The sequence below is a fragment of the Lepisosteus platostomus genome, chromosome 25, assembly GCF_059453375.1.
Source record: "Lepisosteus platostomus isolate fLepPlt1 chromosome 25, fLepPlt1.hap1, whole genome shotgun sequence".
NCBI lineage: Eukaryota > Metazoa > Chordata > Actinopteri > Semionotiformes > Lepisosteidae > Lepisosteus > Lepisosteus platostomus.
Genome location: NC_142635.1, coordinates 3,079,187 through 3,097,507, shown reverse-complemented (window position 1 = coordinate 3,097,507; position 18,321 = coordinate 3,079,187). Strand labels below are relative to the sequence as shown.

At 50.4% G+C, this 18,321-nt stretch overlaps 1 protein-coding gene across 1 annotated transcript; it reads left to right on the top strand.

Moving 5' to 3' along the window:
- Window positions 1–1,205: 1,205 nt before the first annotated feature.
- Window positions 1,206–18,163, top strand: rap1gapl (RAP1 GTPase activating protein-like). Its single transcript, XM_088619404.1, has 20 exons — window positions 1,206–1,476; window positions 4,735–5,005; window positions 6,317–6,349; window positions 6,447–6,540; window positions 6,899–6,934; window positions 7,538–7,585; window positions 7,784–7,969; window positions 8,835–8,929; window positions 9,082–9,160; window positions 9,760–9,813; window positions 10,297–10,380; window positions 11,383–11,483; window positions 12,005–12,134; window positions 12,264–12,416; window positions 13,020–13,091; window positions 13,708–13,794; window positions 14,009–14,164; window positions 14,750–14,848; window positions 15,463–15,494; window positions 16,064–18,163. The coding sequence occupies exons 2-20, from the start codon at window positions 4,818–4,820 to the stop codon at window positions 16,176–16,178; spliced, it is 1,842 nt and encodes a 613-aa protein (XP_088475530.1). The 5' UTR covers window positions 1,206–1,476; window positions 4,735–4,817; the 3' UTR covers window positions 16,179–18,163.
- The last annotated feature ends 158 nt before the right edge of the window (window positions 18,164–18,321 follow it).

Here is an 18,321-nt window from a genome sequence, read left to right as displayed (position 1 = left end):
CCAACAGCGCGGAGGACCGTCCGTCTCAGCCAATAGAACGGGGAGGAGGCTCTGACAGACATAGGCACGGCCCAATTAAAAACGAGTACTGAGAAGGCAGGGGGAGAGGCGGCCCTTGGACTGTTTGAATTGCCGCGGACCCTTTCCAAATCAGCCAATGGGAAGCAAGGGAACGTTTCGAGTGACATGGGCAGGAACCAACCGCCTAGCCAGGAGGAGGGACCAGACGTTTGACTGAGGACGGTTTGAAAACCCCGCTGACGTAGGCGGGGCGGGGACGAAGAAAAGGCGCGGAATCCTAAAAGGGAAAACGAGAGGCTGTTAAAGGGACAGGGACAAACAAACGGCGTACAATATAATGTTTGGCCGATTAAAAAGGAAACCTTTTAAAAAAAACGACTTCAATTTACACGTTCGTTGCCGCTGGGAAACGTATCAAATGTTGTCGCCCCTGCTGTCACAACGTCTCACAAATAGAATAGTGGGTTTCATACAAATTTCAAAGCATCGTGAAGGATCAGACACGATCTTCAGAACTTAATAGTGTAATACCTCCGCAGTTTTTATTCTCATGGCGCCTCACTCGACATGACCCCTGGGGCGATGCGTTTACTCCAGCCTCTGAAACCCGTACGTGCGTGCACGTTCATCTGGTGCAGTATGTGATGCTCAAGTCCGCTGAATATTTAAAGGCGAGGTAAAAGCTCCGTGAAGCTGCCCCCCCTGCAGACAGCACAAACGATGAAACCCACCTCATTCGTTAGTGCTGCGTTTGTGCCCTTGAAAGTAGCATTTGTGCTGCTTTCGTTCCCGAGATATAGCGCCTTGGTTTTGTACGTAAAAGCACCGTGATTGCAAGATTTGTGGGTTTTATTTTCTAAGGCACGTTTTCCTCTTCTTTCCCTACCGTGACAGCTGATGCCAAACGCGTAACTGTGGGATACCATCGCGACAAGACCTCCGCAGCATGTCATGATAGGGACCCCATGCATATCGCATGTATATCGCGGCAGCGTATATCGCGAGTAGCGCCTTGCTTCCCTGCCACCCTGGCAACGCTCTCGCAACACAGGTCTCATATCAGGACATGAGATACCCAGATAGGGTGTTTTTAAGTCGGAATTCTTAGATGCTAAGTCGGAATTGCGAGATACCATAGCGCGTTTTTTTTTTTATTAGGGTATGTGATATTGGTGACAAATCTAATTCTCCTGCTCACACAAACGCACAGAAGACACCGATATTAAATGCAAAATCCACCGCCGCCGCCCACCCGGGCAAACAGGATCACACCTGAAGAGCTGTTCCTCTCGCACCGGTAACAGACGCTTGAACTCGGCAGACGGGTCACTGGGGGTTCAAAGTCGCCGTGCACGGTGACGTGATCACCGGGAAAACAAGGCGCTATATCTCGGCAACAAAAGCAGCACAAACGCTACTTTCAACGGCACAAACCGGCACAAGCGATGGAGACCGGTAAGGTTCCCCTACGACGTTGTAAAGGGGCTGAGAGATGTCACACACCCCAAAAAGTAGGCGCTATACCTCTGAAGCCCCGAGTGCAGTGCCAGCTGTCGGTCGCTCGGGTGGCTCCAGGGTCCTCCACCGGGACTGTGGGTGCTCACTCCACCTCGAACACAGGGCTCACTGTCCCCCTCCTCTCCCTACCTCTCTCCCCTTCGTCTCCTCTCCCTCCTGCTCTGCCCGACCCCCTCCTTTCCCTGTCCTCTTCCTCTCCCTGCTCCTTTTCCTGTCCTCCTCTCCTCTCCCTCCTGCTCTCCCTGTCCTCTTCCTCTCCCTGCTCCTTTTCCTGTCCTCCTCTCCTCTCCCTCCTCTCCCTGCTCCTCTCCCTACGCCTCCCTGTCCCTCTCCTCTCCCTCCTGCTCTGCTCGACCCCCTCCTTTCCCTGTCCCCCTCCTCTCCCTGCTCCTCTCCCTACTCCTCCCTGTCCACCTCCTCTCCCTGCTCCTCCCTGTCCCTCTTCTCTCCCCTCCCTGATCCTCTTCCTCTCCCTGCTCTTCTCCCTACTCCTCCCTGTCCACCTCCTCTCCTGTGCCCCTCCTCTCCCTGCTCCTCTCCCTGTCCCCCCCTTTCCCCTCCTCCTGCTCTCCCTTGCCCTCAGTCTCTCTCCCCTGCTGGCACTGTATCCTCTCTCCCACTGAGGTGCTGTTAATAATTGATGAGCCTCAGACTCTGAAAGGGTAACCACACCACAGTCGCTGCTATAATATCTCGCCTCTCTCCATCTGACTGTCTCCATCTGCGGCCGCTTGTCTGTCTCTCTGATAGCTCGTGCGTCTGTCTGTGATTGGTTGTGTGTGACTGTGTCGGTGTCTGTCTGATTTTTTTGTGTGTCTCTCTGCCTGATTGCTTGTGTGTGTCTGCCTGATTGCTTGTGTTAGTTTCTGGGTTTCTGTCTGCCTGATTGCTTGTGTGTGTCAGTGTGTGTCTGCCTGGTTGAGTGTATGTGTCTGCTGATTGTGTGTCAGTGTGTGTCTGCCTGGTTGAGTGTATGTGTCTGCTGATTGTGTGTCAGTGTGTGTCTGCCTGATTGATTGTGTGTGTCTGCCTGATATTGTGTGTCAGTGTGCGTCTGCCTGATTGCTGGTGTGTGTCAGTGTGCAGTGCATGTCTGCCTGATTGCTGGTGTGTGTCAGTGCGCAGTGCATGTCTGCCTGATTTCTGGTGTGTGTCAGTGTGCGTCTGCCTGATTGCCGGTGTGTGTCAGTGCGCAGTGCATGTCTGCCTGATTTCTGGTGTGTGTCAGTGTGCGTCTGCCTGATTGCCGGTGTGTGTCAGTGCGCAGTGCATGTCTGCCTGATTTCTGGTGTGTGTCAGTGTGCGTCTGCCTGATTGCTTGTGTGTCTGCCTGATTGCTGGTGTGTGTCAGTGCGCAGTGCATGTCTGCCTGATTGCCGGTGTGTGTCAGTGTGCAGTGCATGTCTGCCTGATTGCCGGTGTGTGTCAGTGCGCAGTGCATGTCTGCCTGATTGCCGGTGTGTGTCAGTGTGTGTCTGCCTGATTGCTGGTGTGTGTCAGTGTGCAGTGCATGTCTGCCTGATTGCCGGTGTGTGTCAGTGCGCAGTGCATGTCTGCCTGATTGCCGGTGTGTGTCAGTGCGCAGTGCATGTCTGCCTGATTGCCGGTGTGTGTCAGTGTGTGTCTGCCTGATTGCTGGTGTGTGTCAGTGTGCAGTGCATGTCTGCCTGATTGCCGGTGTGTGTCAGTGCGCAGTGCATGTCTGCCTGATTGCCGGTGTGTGTCAGTGTGCAGTGCATGTCTGCCTGATTGCCGGTGTGTGTCAGTGCGCAGTGCATGTCTGCCTGATTGCTGGTGTGTGTCAGTGCGCAGTGCATGTCTGCCTGATTGCTGGTGTGTGTCAGTGTGCGTCTGCCTGATTGCTGGTGTGTGTCAGTGCGCAGTGCATGTCTGCCTGATTGCTGGTGTGTGTCAGTGTGCGTCTGCCTGATTGCTGGTGTGTGTCAGTGCGCAGTGCATGTCTGCCTGATTGCTGGTGTGTGTCAGTGCGCAGTGCATGTCTGCCTGATTGCTGGTGTGTGTCAGTGTGCGTCTGCCTGATTGCTGGTGTGTGTCAGTGCGCAGTGCATGTCTGCCTGATTGCTGGTGTGTGTCAGTGTGCGTCTGCCTGATTGCTGGTGTGTGTCAGTGCGCAGTGCATGTCTGCCTGATTGCCGGTGTGTGTCAGTGCGCAGTGCATGTCTGCCTGATTGCCGGTGTGTGTCAGTGTGTGTCTGCCTGATTGCTGGTGTGTGTCAGTGTGCAGTGCATGTCTGCCTGATTGCCGGTGTGTGTCAGTGCGCAGTGCATGTCTGCCTGATTGCCGGTGTGTGTCAGTGCGCAGTGCATGTCTGCCTGATTGCCGGTGTGTGTCAGTGTGTGTCTGCCTGATTGCTGGTGTGTGTCAGTGTGCAGTGCATGTCTGCCTGATTGCCGGTGTGTGTCAGTGCGCAGTGCATGTCTGCCTGATTGCCGGTGTGTGTCAGTGTGCAGTGCATGTCTGCCTGATTGCCGGTGTGTGTCAGTGCGCAGTGCATGTCTGCCTGATTGCTGGTGTGTGTCAGTGCGCAGTGCATGTCTGCCTGATTGCTGGTGTGTGTCAGTGTGCGTCTGCCTGATTGCTGGTGTGTGTCAGTGCGCAGTGCATGTCTGCCTGATTGCTGGTGTGTGTCAGTGTGCGTCTGCCTGATTGCTGGTGTGTGTCAGTGCGCAGTGCATGTCTGCCTGATTGCTGGTGTGTGTCAGTGCGCAGTGCATGTCTGCCTGATTGCTGGTGTGTGTCAGTGTGCGTCTGCCTGATTGCTGGTGTGTGTCAGTGCGCAGTGCATGTCTGCCTGATTGCTGGTGTGTGTCAGTGTGCGTCTGCCTGATTGCTGGTGTGTGTCAGTGCGCAGTGCATGTCTGCCTGATTGCCGGTGTGTGTCAGTGCGCAGTGCATGTCTGCCTGATTGCTGGTGTGTGTCAGTGTTCGTCTGCCTGATTGCCGGTGTGTGTCAGTGCGCAGTGCATGTCTGCCTGATTGCCGGTGTGTGTCAGTGTGTGTCTGCCTGATTGCCGGTGTGTGTCAGTGCGCAGTGCATGTCTGCCTGATTGCTGGTGTGTGTCAGTGTTCGTCTGCCTGATTGCCGGTGTGTGTCAGTGCGCAGTGCATGTCTGCCTGATTGCCGGTGTGGGCCTGATTGCTGGTGGCGGCCCGTCTGTGTGTCTGTCCTCCAGCGACACCCCTCTGGCAGTGAAGGGGTTAACTCCAGCTGCTCCAGCCCCAGCATGAGGCAGGGAAGGAAATAGAAGGAGATGAAATGGCAGGGAGGCAGGGGGCAGCGCCGGGGGGAGAGCAGAGGAGAAGCGCTGAGGTTACCGGCGCAGTGACCAGCTCCGACAGCACGGCGCACACAGTGGCAGGCAGCCCCCGAGACATGGAGCAGGACAAGGCCAGAGACCAGCTCTTCTCACGGAAACGCAGCTTCACCTTCGGCGCTTATGGAGGGTGAGTCAGTTCACACAGTTCAGCTTTTTTCAGCGAAGCAAGATCACCCATCCCTCCTGTCCGGTTGAGTGTTCATTACTGGAGGATTCTCTGCAGTCTCCTCTCACTGTGTCTCCTGTCCGGTTGAGTGTTCATTACTGAAGGATTCTCTGCAGTCTCCTCTCACTGTGTCTCCTGTCCGGTTGAGTGTTCATTACTGGAGGATTCTCTGCAGTCTCCTCTCACTGTGTCTCCTGTCCGGTTGAGTGTTTATTACTGAAGGATTCTCTGCAGTCTCCTCTCACTGTGTCTCCTGTCCTGTTGAGTGTTTATTACTGAAGGATCCTCTGCAGTCTCCTCTCACTGTGTCTCCTGTCCTGTTGAGTGTTTATTACTGAAGGATCCTCTGCAGTCTCTCACTGTGTCTCCTGTCCTGTTGAGTGTTTATTACTGAAGGATCCTCTGCAGTCTCTCACTGTGTCTCCTGTCCTGTTGAGTGTTTATTACTGAAGTATTCTCTGCAGTCACCTCTCACTGTGTCTTCTGTCCGGTTGAGTGTTTATTACTGAAGGATTCTCTGCAGTCTCCTCTCACTGTGTCTCCTGTCCGGTTGAGTGTTTATTACTGAAGGATTCTCTGCAGTCTCCTCTCACTGTGTCTTCTGTCCGGTTGAGTGTTTATTACTGAAGGATTCTCTGCAGTCTCCTCTCACTGTGTCTCCTGTCCGGTTGAGTGTTTATTACTGAAGGATTCTCTGCAGTCTCATCTCACTGTGTCTCCTGTCCGGTTGAGTGTTCATTACTGAAGGATTCTCTGCAGTCTCCTCTCACTGTGTCTCCTGTCCGGTTGAGTGTTTATTACTGAAGGATCCTCTGCAGTCTCTCACTGTGTCTCCTGTCCTGTTGAGTGTTTATTACTGAAGGATTCTCTGCAGTCTCCTCTCACTGTGTCTTCTGTCCGGTTGAGTGTTTATTACTGAAGGATTCTCTGCAGTCTCCTCTCACTGTGTCTCCTGTCCGGTTGAGTGTTTATTACTGAAGGATCCTCTGCAGTCTCCTCTCACTGTGTCTCCTGTCCTGTTGAGTGTTTATTACTGAAGGATCCTCTGCAGTCTCCTCTCACTGCGTCTCCTGTCCGGTTGAGTGTTTATTACTGACGGATCCTCTGCAGTCTCCTCTCACTGTGTCTCCTGTCCGGTTGAGTGTTTATTACTGAAGGATCCTCTGTTATCTTTCTGTCTCATTGTCTCCTGTCCCGTATTATCATTATGATGCTTTATTCATTGCAATAACATAATACCAATTCACAAATCAATTACCTTACTAATTGCAGGGTTGACAAGTTCATCTGTCCAGCAGTCAACTGGTAAGACACTTATTTTATTCCATAAAGAGAGGATGACCGAGAGCATGCACGTACGTACCCATGTGTAATTAATAATGTGATATTCCGAATTTCACAGCAGACCGGAGACATTTGAACACAGTATTCTTGATATACTTGACTCCCCAACTAGTGAAAACAAATCACTACTGAGTGGAAATTTATCGCAGAAGGTAAAACAATCTCTTAACAGAATGTTGTATTTTTTATTAAAAATCTGTAACGGCACAAAGTGGTCTGACTTTCCGAGTCAGAGCGTCTGTGAGTCTGTGTCTCAGTGTGTCCAAGTCTGTGTGTCTGTCCACATCTGTGTCTCTGAGCTGTGTTTCCACCTTCCTCGATAATGTTTGAGAGGGAACTAGCTGCGTTCCCTCTCTTTTCTCCCCCTCTCTGTGAGTCCAGTATTAATGTACTGTAGCGCCTCTCCAGTCAGTCAGTCTGTCAATGTTGGTGAATTAGTGGACCTAGCGTCTCAAAAGCAGACTATATCTCTACTTTTTTCACTGATATTTCAATGCACTTTTGTTTCAGGCATCAGATCTGTTTGAGATCATTGAGAAATTACAGGTATTTTTAAAACATTTTCTTTCTCGGTGTTTTAGATGTGTCTTGAATGTCTGCATGAATCTGTGTGGATGGGGGTTCATTGAAAATTTCAAGGTAAGTGTGAGGAGTATCTCTAGGGTCTAAATTAGGGTCTGTATTAATCTCTGTGTGTGAGGAGTGTCTCTAGGGTCTGTATTAGGGTTTGTATTAATCTCAGTGTGTGAGGAGTGTCTCTAGGGTCTGTATGTCTGTGTGTGAGGAGTGTCTCTAGGGTCTATATTAGGGTCTGTATTAATCTCAGTGTGTGAGGAGTGTCTCTGGGGTCTGCATTAGGGTTTGTATTAATCTCAGTGTGTGAGGAGTGTCTCTAGGGTCTACTGTATATTAAGGCCTGTATTAATCTCTGTGTGTGAGGAGTGTCTCTGGGGTCTATATTAATCTCTGTGTGTGAGGAGTGTCTCTGGGGTCTGTATTAGGGTTTGTATTAATCTCTGTGTGTGAGGAGTGTCTCTAGGGTCTATATATGGGTCTACATTAATCTCATCATCAGTTCGTTTCGCTCTCTTAATTGATTAATCCTAATCTTCTGAAGCACACCTCCCATGAAATTGTCTCTATCCTCAGGGAAGCCGCTTAGACGAGCAGCGCTGTGAGTTTCCGCCCCCTTTCAAGGTAGCGACCCTGTCACTCCGTCGGTACCAGTACAGGCACGTCCGTCGTCACGGCTGTGTCGGCATGCACACTGCTGCCGCCCCTGTTGGTTGGTTCTGCGGGGGGCAGTAGCCCCCCCGAACACAATCTTGTGCGTGAGTGCGTGCGCGGGGCACGCGTGTCCCTCCTCCCTCTGTAACGCTCTGTGCGCGTCTGCAGTTCCTCAAGATCGGCGGCCCCCTTCCTCTGGTCTTGCCCCCCAAGGCTGGCGGATACTGGATCGAGCCACCGCCGTGCTGCGAGGGTGCGCCCCTTCCCCCGGGGCCCGAGACGGAGCCGGGCCCCTGTGACATCATGGACAGAGACCCCAGCGCCACCCTGTACAGAGACTCGTTCAGACACAAGGTCAGTGCGTGAGCCCCCAGTCCGTCTGAAAGGCTGGTTCGGGGGAACGTGAGCCAAGCTATAAAAAAACAAGAGGCGCCCGTTCGGTGGTGATCATCCAGCTGCTTCTCGAGAGAAGCCAGGGAATCGACTTCACCCACAGGGCGGGGCCAGCTTGCTGCACCCTCCCACAACCTTCTGTGGGAAGTAGTGCCCCCTGTCCCCTGATTGGAAGCGGCTCGTTCCACTCTCCCACACCTCTCTGTGTAAAGACGCGGCTCCCGTCCTCAGTTCTAAATGCACGCCGCTGGCGCTCCCTCTTCTGCCCTCTGGCTCGTGTGTCACTGTTCGTGCTGAAGAAGTCCGTCAGCACCTTTGAGGGTTCTGACTACTTCTGCATAATAACACACTTTATTTTTATATAGTGCCTTTCAGAGAGGCTTCTCAAAGCACTTTACAGAACAGCAACAAAAAAAAAAAAACACGTTGTGGTAGTAGATGGGGGTGGACTACAGTAGGAAAGCCAAGAGGCACACAGTACCAGTGAAATAAAAGCCCTTCTAAAAAAAGGGGTTTGTGTATTTGTCTCAGGTCCCCCATAATCTTCTCTGTTAAAGTCTAAACAGGCTCAGCTGTGCTAGTCTGTCAGCGCAGGGACAGTATACACACACACAGCGTTGATCTCTCTGCGTGCTGTACACTGTGCCTAGTATCTGCCTGTCAGTTTCATGATGGTTTACCCTTGTGGGCTGTGTTTATCGGACAGTGCCTCTCCGCTGTCGGCCTCTCAGGATCGCTGTGCTGATGTGCTGTCATGTGCTGCATGGCCCCGACGTTGTCCAGCTGGGTCGGTGTTAAATGCCCCCTCTGTTCCTCTTCCTCTCAGTATCATCAGTCCTTCACGGCGGTCGATCCCTCCCTCGGCTCCCTCATCCTCTCAGCGCGCGTGGACGAAGAGGACAGCGTGCACGTCATCCTGAGGTCGGCCCCCCCCCTCCTCGTCTCCCCGCCATCTGCCTGCAGTTCCCCAGCTGAGCCTGCTCCCCGTGAGGGGGCGCTCTTCTCTTCTCTTCTGTTCTTTTCTCACTGCGCGTGTGTCCATTTCTGTCTCTCCCCCTTCCCCCCCCCCCCAGGATGAAGGAGTGCAGCCTCCACGGCGTCTTCCACCTCTCCCTCTTCCCCGAGTTTCCCAGCGCGGGGCAGCTGGCCAAGGTCTCTCTCTCTCTCTGTCTCCCTCTCTCCTCAGAGTGGCAGTGGGTGCAGTAGGTGCTCATAATAAAAAAGAAAAAGAAAAATCCTGACACATCTGTAGCTCATTTCTGGACACTCCACTCAAAGTGCTTTACAGCTAATGGGGAATCCCATTCTCGCCACCAATGTGTCACCCCACCTTGGGCACAGTCAGGCACAGGGCCTTGTGAGCTTCAGCGTGCACGCAGGGTCTAACTAGGGACTGTGCAATAATAATAATTAATATTAGATTATTAGGGATTATTAGGAGGCCCTGACTGGTAAAGGCCAGGGGGAAATTTGGCCAGGACACCAGGGTTACACCCCTACTCTTTTCGAGTAGACGGCGCTATTTTGGTGCTGTAATGGCCCAGTGACCAGAAGATTAGCTGCTGGTGTACAGGTTGCTAGATCGCCTGCCACAGTAGATCAGCATGAGTAATTCCTAACGTTGGCAGCCGTCGCAGTAGTAGCAGCAGAGGGAGCTCTCGGGTCACAAGCAGTTTTCAACACGGCAGATTGTGGAGCCCGTCACAGGATCACAGTCGTGAAGTGCTGCTTTTGCTCTTTCGTATTTGCAGTTGCTTTGTGACTCAGTGACAGTATCGAAGTTCGAGGCAGTCAGTTACCCCAAGGTAAACCTCAATTTCTCTCTCCCTCATTGTCACTGTGCTGTAGTGTCCAGTCAGTCAGTGTCGCTGTGCTGTAGTGTCCAGTCAGTCAGTGTCTCTGTGCTGTAGTGTCCAGTCAGTCAGTCAGGGTCACTGTGCTGTAGTGTCCAGTCAGTCAGTCAGTGTCTCTGTGCTGTAGTGTCCAGTCAGTCAGTCAGGGTCACTGTGCTGTAGTGTCCAGTCAGTCAGTCAGTGTCGCTGTGTTGTAGTGTCCAGTCAGTCAGTGTCGCTGTGCTGTAGTGTCCAGTCAGTCAGTGTCTCTGTGCTGTAGTGTCCAGTCAGTCAGTCAGTGTCGCTGTGCTGTAGTGTCCAGTCAGTCAGTATAAATTTTCTCTTGTGCACAGCCAGCAGGTTTAATCTGCTGTATGATCCAGTCAGCTTAGGCCAGTTTTGTAGTGTCCAGTTGGTCAGGGGAGTCTGTATTAACTCCTCACTCGTCTCTCATAGGCACCAGAGCTGATTGCAGCGTTTGACGAGCACAGGATATCAGAAAACTTTAAATTCGGAGTGCTGTATCAGCGAGAGGGCCAGGTTGGGATGTTCCTCCATGCGCTTGTCTTTTCCATGACTGTGACTGTGTCTCCAGAATGCGTGGTCTGTCTGTATCTGCTTCTTTTAACAGGGGGCGCCCAACACCACAGCTCCACAGCTTTGTTAAATGTAGAGAAATATACCAGTTGGTGGGTGGCACAGTAGACCAGTAGTCTGCCTTGCTGCCTCGCAGCACTTTTTCCCTGGGGTTGATTTCTGGGGTGCTGTCTGTGTGGAGTTTGCATGTTCTCCCCATGTTTGCATGGGTTTCCTCTGAGTGCTCCAGCTTTTCCAGCTCTCTCACACAGTCCAGAAACACGCTGGTAGGGTTAATTGCCCTAAATTGGTCCTGCTGTGAGTGTGTCCGTGTGCCCTGTGATGGACTGGCATCCCTCCCAGGGTGTACCCTGCCTTGTGTGCTCGTTGCTTGCCAGGATAGGCTCCGGCTCCCCTGCGACCCGGGATTGGATGAAGCAGCTGGACAGCTCCCCACCCTGTCCAGAACGGAGCAGTCCCTCAGCGGTCCCTTAGATTGTCAGCGAGTTCAGTCTGTTGAATCTTTATTCACTCTGTCAGTATACATGTACTTGTCTGCCCACTGTGTCCGTTATACCAAATCCACTGCTAGTGGCGTTTTAAGATCGCGAGATTCTGTGATTAACGTGGCTCGTGCTCCCCGAGATCCTGGGATCTTGAATCTCGAGCAATGATAAAGACGCCGCATGTCATGTAGTTAATAATTATCTATGGGTGTATTTCCATTATGTAACACCCATACAGCCATTCCAACAAATGAACATTTTTTACACCAGAAGGCTGTAGTCTCTTGTCTGTCCACTTGCTTTTCTTTGAGCTCTGTCCTGCCCATCTGCCCCACTCCAGTTCTGCTCGTCACACTGTCCCGCTGTCTCTCTGTCTGACTCGGGTGGGATTGTGTGTTCCTCTGTGCCTCTGACTCTGCCTGCTTGTTCCCCCCTGGCTCACTGTCTCGCTGTCTTTCAGCTCTCAGAAGAGGCCATACTGGGTAACTGCGAAGAGAGTGAAGAATTCTTGGACTTTTTGTCCATTATGGGGGAGACGGTTTCCCTGTCTGGATTCACAGGGTGATGCAGTATAGTTGGATTTGTATTTCATCAGTTTTTATTGTTGCTTATATTATGTCTCTGATGTGTGACTTTAGGGTCTGTATTACAGTCTATTCATTTATGTATTTGTAAGTTTTTTTATTATTATCCATAAACTAATTAGGGTCTGCATTAATCTGTGTGTTAGGAGTTTATATTAGTGTCAATCTTAATCTTTGTGTGTGAGCAGTGTCTCTAGGGTCTGTATTAGGGTCTGTATTAATCTCTGTGTGTGAGGTGTGTCTCTGGGGTCTGTATTAGGGTCTGTATTAATCTCTGTGTGTGAGGTGTGTCTCTGGGGTCTGTATTAATCTCTGTGTGTGAGGAGTGTCTCTGGGGTCTGTATTAGGGTCTGTATTAATCTCTGTGTGTGAGGTGTGTCTCTGGGGTCTGTATTAGGGTCTATATTAATCTCTGTGTGTGAGGAGTGTCTCTAGGGTCTGTATTAGGGTCTGTATTAATCTCTAGAGTCTAAATTAACTCTCATCTCTCTTTTTCAGGTTTCGAGGTGGGCTTGACGTGAGCTATGGACAAACTGGAAGTCAATCTGTCTTCACATCCTTTCACGGCAGACAAGTTATGTTTCATGTGTCAACAAAACTTCCATTTACTGAGGGTGACTGTCAACAGGTCTGTACTTTTTCTTGTTTTTTTTCCTTTTTCTCTGTTTTATTTTTCTCATATTGCAATGTTTAATCTACAGAAGTGCCCAGGCAGGGAGTACATTTCCATTTCTCATTATCTCGTCTTCTTTTCCAGTTGCAGAGGAAGAGACATATTGGAAATGACATTGTCTCATTGGTCTACCAGGAAGGAGAAACTCCTTTCCTCCCTGACATCATCACGTCTCACTTCCTGCATGCTTTTGTTGTTGTCAGGAGAGTAGTGAGAAATAATGAGGAGATGTACCAGGTAAAGGGGTTGGGGTGTTAATATATGCCCAATATAAAGATTAAGTAAGACAACAACATTAATGCAATACTGCTGACTCAGAGGGAAAATGGTGTACCCTTGTATAGACCCCAGAGACACTCCTCACACACAGAGATTAATACAGACTCTAATACAGACCCTAGAGGCACACCTCACACATAAAGATGAATACAGTTCCTAATATAGACCCTAGAGACACTCCTCACACACAGAGATTAATATAGACCCTAATATAGACCCTAGAGACACTCCTCACACACAGAGATTAATACAGACCCTAATACAGACCCCAGAGACACTCCTCACACACAGAGATTAATACAGACCCTAGAGACACACCTCACACATAAAGATGAATACAGTTCCTAATATAGACACTAGAGACACTCCTCACACACAGAAAGTACTACAAACCCTAATATCGACCCTAACTGCTAACTGTACCGGCAAAACATTCCTAAGTGATTGAAAAGCCTTAGAGGAAGAAGGACAAGAAGGAGTTGCAATATTTTCTAGATTCTGACCTGTTTCTCCTGCCTCAGTGTGAATCACAGTGTGCACGGTGCTGTCTTGTTTCCGCAGGTGTCGGTGACCGCCCGAGAGGACGTGCCTCTCTTCGGGCCCCCCCTCCCCGACCCTCCCGTTTTCAAAGAGGTAGGGAGGTGGTTTAAAATGCAGATGAGCAATTGGAACAGAGCAATGGGTGGGGGGAGATGGACCAGCCTGGCAGCTTGTCCTGCCGCAATGAATAAGATGTTTAGGACAAGTGAAATTAACAGCAGAAAATGGCACAACAGTGAGGTTCAAGGGGAATAGGAGCAGGAGCCGGCTGACTGTTGTATGTCTCCGCTCTGGTGTAGAAATACTGTAGCATCAGCAGACAAAGCATGTACGCAGTTCACAGAGACCCTCACAACAGTAGATACCTACCGAGTGCACGACTCCGATCAGCACCTTTCCTGGGGGAAGAGTATTATCACGATCGCTGGAAAACGCTGCGGCTATTACTGGAGACTGGTACTGAAAATCAGCCGCAGAGGGGAAAGCAAGGAAAAGGCCAGGGATCCAGGAGTTCATCCTTCCTATTCTGACGAACAGGACATTGGTCCTGTACTGCTCTGCAGACTAGATATTGGCGCAGATGCTTTTCCTATCCATCAGACAGATGTGTGGGAAATGAGCTGGGCAGTCGAAGCCTTCTTGCCTTTCCTGGGAGGGGGAAAAGGCTAGGGACCCTCCTGAAAATCCCTCTTTCTGTCTCTCTCTGCAGCGCCACCGGCTGCGGGAGTTCCTCTTGATCAAACTCATCAACGCTGAGATCAGCTGCTACAGAGCCGAGCGGTTCCGCAGGCTGGAGGTCTGCCTGCATCTCTCTGTTTCTCTGTGTGTCTGCCTGTCCGTCCGGGTTTGGAAAAGTGTCTCTGTGTGTTTGTGCACGTGTCTGTTTATCTGTGTGTGTGTGTGTGTGTGTGTGTTATGTGTTTGTGTGCCTGCATCAGCACCGCTTAATCAGGGCAGTGTAACCATATGTTTTCTCATCCCTGTGTCGCCCCCCGTTACCCCTCTCTCAGGTTCGTACGCGCTCTTCTCTGCTCGAGAGCTTACAGTCTGATCTGTCAGCCAGATCCTGCTGCATGCTGGGAGCAGCCCCACCCTCTGCCTCCAATGGAGGGCCAGGAAGGGGAGAGAGTGGGGGGAGTGGAGGGGGGTTCATTGAAAACTTCAAGGTAAGTGTGAGGAGTGTCTCTAGGGTCTATATTAGGGTCTGTATTAATCTCTGTGTGTGAGGAGTGTCTCTAGGGTCTATATTAGGGTCTGTATTGATCTCTGTGTGTGAGGTGTGTCTCTAGGGTCTGTATTAGGGTCTGTATTAATCTCTGTGTGTGAGGTGTGTCTCTAGGGTCTGTATTAGGGTCTGTATTAATCTCTGTGTGTGAGGAGTGTCTCTAGGGTCTGTATTAGGGTCTGTATTAATCTCTGTGTGTGAGGTGTGTCTCTAGGGTCTGTATTAGGGTCTGTATTAATCTCTGTGTGTGAGGTGTGTCTCTGGGGTCTGTATTAGGGTCTATATTAATCTCTGTGTGTGAGGAGTGTCTCTAGGGTCTGTATTAGGGTCTGTATTAATCTCTGTGTGTGAGGTGTGTCTCTAGGGTCTATATTAGGGTCTGTATTGATCTCTGTGTGTGAGGTGTGTCTCTAGGGTCTATATTAGGGTCTGTATTAAAGTACACCATTTTCTCTCTTAGCCAGCAGTATTGTATTAGCATTATGGTCTATCTCAATCACCATTTTTCTCTGCCTCTTCCCATCAGAGAGCAATCAGGGTGCGCAGCCACTCATTTGATACTTTGGGGGGTCCCAGGAAGGTGTCAGGAGGGTCTCCCCAGAAACAGAAAGGACCCCAGATTTCTGTGAGAACCCATCTGTCTAACTTTGCTCACGCTTCGCTCATCTCATTCTGGCTGCCTCCTCCTCAGCAGGGCCCAGACTATACTGCCTGCTTCTGGCTCGGGTTTGTCAGACCCCTTCGCTCAGTTTTAATACACCTCGATACCTTGATTCTAGCTCCCTCAGACTTTCTGCTTTTTTCAGACAGTTTCAGCCTCTTTGGCCCTGGTAGACGAGGATTTAGGTTCGGGGCTGCTTCTGATTTAATCACAGACTGGGGCATCTCTGTCCCCAGGGGCCTCCTAAACACATAGGGAGCACTGGAGCGTCCTTGGGGTTTGTACATGAGGTGCTTCCCTCACTGAATTCTCAAGCGGGACCGTATGAAAAGGAGACTGGAGCCCAGGTCTGTGGAGGAGCTGGCGTCCTCTTGTGGCCAAGACAGGACCACCAGCTTCTTCCTGATACCATCTGGGTACAAGAGGGTTTCCACCACGTTAGGCCATCTCTCTCTCCCTCCATCTCTCCTTCCCAACTCGCTGCCGCCCTGTCGGTGTAAGATGAACGTGCTGAAAGTGTTCGGAAGGTCAGTCTGTATGGGTGTTAATCCCTCCCTCTCCTTTCCCTCTCTCCCCAGGCCTCGTCGGCTGCAGAGAAGGAGCTGGAAAGGTAAAAGGCAGGGAGACGCACTAACACTTGCTCCGAAGGACATGGACACACCCAGACTCCTGACACTGACTCCCGGACACCAAGATACACGCAGACTCACTCATGCAGACACATAGTGGCAGAACACCTCACGCCTCTGGCCAATCAAGCTGGAGACTTCTTGATTGGAGTTAAGAACATGAGTCTCTCTCTCTCTTTCTCAAGCACAGCCACAGGCTTTTATCTTTGGATATGAGCAACATGTCAATACAAAAACATACCTTGTTGTATGGGAGGTTAGTAACGGTTTGTGGCCATATATACAATACAAAATCAGACAGTTTAGCCAGTTTAACTGGGGTCAGCCTTGGCACTCCAAAGTCCCTGTTCCCACCCTATGTAGCCAAATCAGACACAAGATACAAAAACCCACACCACCGTTCATGAGACCCTGGCTGTCTGGAGCACAGAAACAAATCTTGCAGAGTTCCTGCAGAATAACGGTGAGACACAACATCATACTGTAACAAGCATGAATGCCCTCAAAGGACATCCTTGTAATGCGCCGACTTCTGTTTTTGCCCCTTCAGCGAACCGTCCAATCAGCAGCCAGGTCCCGGCGCCCCTGCGTCAACCCCACTGTCCAATGAGAGCAGCAGTCTCGAAGAGGTCAAAGGTCAAGGGGGCCCAGAGGAGGCAGTGTAGGCAGATTTGGACTGATCAACAGACAGTCAAATCCGGGTGGTGACATGCAGACAGGCTCTCTCTCGGACTTGGGCTGTGCTGGAGTGTGGGTAGTGTCCACGCACAGCTCTCCATTGACAGAAGCAATTTGTTTTATCACTGTCGGCTATATCTATATAAGGTTCCCAGGATGTTGCTAGATTTGAGCTAGATGTAAGTTTTAAGAGCTGCTGTTTCAGCAAAGTTGGTCTGCTTCGCCTTTTGTAGGTCTGCTAGTGTGAAATAATGCTTCGTCAGCTCCAATAAACACGGTCTGATCAATTCCACAGCAGTCCTGTTTCGACAACATTCTGTGTTTCGGAAGTTGTAATGGCTCTCAATTTTGCCTGCAAATAGTTCAGCCGCTCCAAAGTGACCGATGGCATCCTTTTGAAACTCTGTGGCCTGGTCAGCGGGAGTCTGCCTGCTGCCAGTTGGCTCTGGGATACTGGGCAGAGGGCAAGTTAACTGGGGGCACTGGAGCGCGCTCTTCAGGCACGATCGGTTGCTCCTGATCGCTCTGCAGCCCACTGTACAGTACAGCGTGAGAGTGCGACACCAGCACAGGGCAGGAGGCTGGAGGGCAGGCCAGAGGAGCATGATACAGGGCCGAGTATTTCATTACAGCACAGTGCAGGGACATTGCAGGGGCGGAGTGGTGGCTCTGTGGCTCAGGATCTGCGCCTGTGGCTGGAAGGTTGCCGGTTCAAATCCTGCGGCCAGCAGAGGAATCCTACTCTGTTGGGCCCCTGAGCAAGGCCCTGAACCCCAACTGCTGCAGGGGCGCTGTATAAATGGCCGACCATGCGCTCTGACCCCCAGCTTCTCTCTTCCTGTCTGTGTGTCCCATGGAGGTCAAGCTGGGGTCAGCGAAAAGACAAATTCCTCATAGAATAAATAGTTTTTGGCCAATAAAGTGATAAACAAAACTGCAGTAAAGTACAGTGTAACAGGGCAATAGGGCAGGCCAGTACAGTGCTACACAGTGTGCAAGAGTGTATTACAGAACGTCCTACCACACCCACACCATAGAGAGTACAGAACTCTGCCAGGGCGGAGCTCTTGGGCTGCTGAGCAGGGGAGTTCAGCCCTCTCCAGGGAGTGGATCTGGCTGAGAGGGTGCTGAGCCTGCGAGCAGGCAGGATAGATTCCCAGGAAACGGCAGTGTAGTGCTGCACCCTTTACACTGAATGACAACACAGTGTAAAATGTGGATTATACTGTGGAGCGGGAGTGTAATCAGTACATGGCAGTGTATTATACTGTAGTGCTGAAGAATCATAGGGAAGAGCATGGAACACAGTACACACACAGAACTCCAGTATAATACAGTACAGGACAGGCCTGTTCATTACACTACAATCGAGTACAGGACACTTCATGGTAGTATAATTCAATACACAGGATGTGTCAATCCAGAGTAGCATAGTTAAGGGGTTGCGGGTTCCAGTCCAGGCTGTGACTGAGATTACCTAAACAGTGGCACACCGCTGGTTGAGCCTGTTCATGCAGGGGAATTAGGGGCAGCTTTAGGGAGGCCTGCAATCTACTGTACTGTCAGAACTCACAGAACTGATTAAACCCGGTTTAGTAATTAAAAACAAAATCCAGGTAGATTCATCGATACTAGAAAGTATCCATTTTTATGACAGGATACGTAACTGAAGCAACCTGAACAGATTACCTTGAAGGTACAACAGCATTGTGCCATTTAAAAAATGTTTAAGAAATATTCTGTGTATTTCATATGGTGTAGTATTATAAATAGAACCTTGAGCACATAAAATATTATCTTAATTAAAGGTACAGTTACTAATAAGCACCCTGGGTCCTGGTTAGAAATATTGCATATTTAACACTTATGCAGTTGTTTAAATAATTAAACCAACTATGTATCTGAGATACTGAACACGTCAGGAGTTTGTGATCCCTTTGTGAAACTCAAAATAAAGCGCACAGTAATAAAACTTAGTTTTTTTTATTTACTGTAATAGATGGAACAACAGAATGTGAATGAGGTTGCAGTTGAGAGTTCCCTTTCAGCTGGTGGTCCATGATCTTCATCAATTACACCGGCCCCGGACGGAACCACACGCATTCCGGTGTGACTTCTCTTCGGAACGAT

Bases quoted from the DNA above. Each gene is read 5' to 3' on its own strand.
- rap1gapl (XM_088619404.1), top strand. From the start codon at position 4,818: ATGGCAGGGAGGCAGGGGGCAGCGCCGGGGGGAGAGCAGAGGAGAAGC. The intron at 8,930-9,081 runs GTCGGCCCCCCC...CCCCCCCCCCAG, and splicing joins AGCGTGCACGTCATCCTGAG to GATGAAGGAGTGCAGCCTCC. The intron at 14,165-14,749 runs GTAAGTGTGAGG...TCTTCCCATCAG, and splicing joins GGTTCATTGAAAACTTCAAG to AGAGCAATCAGGGTGCGCAG.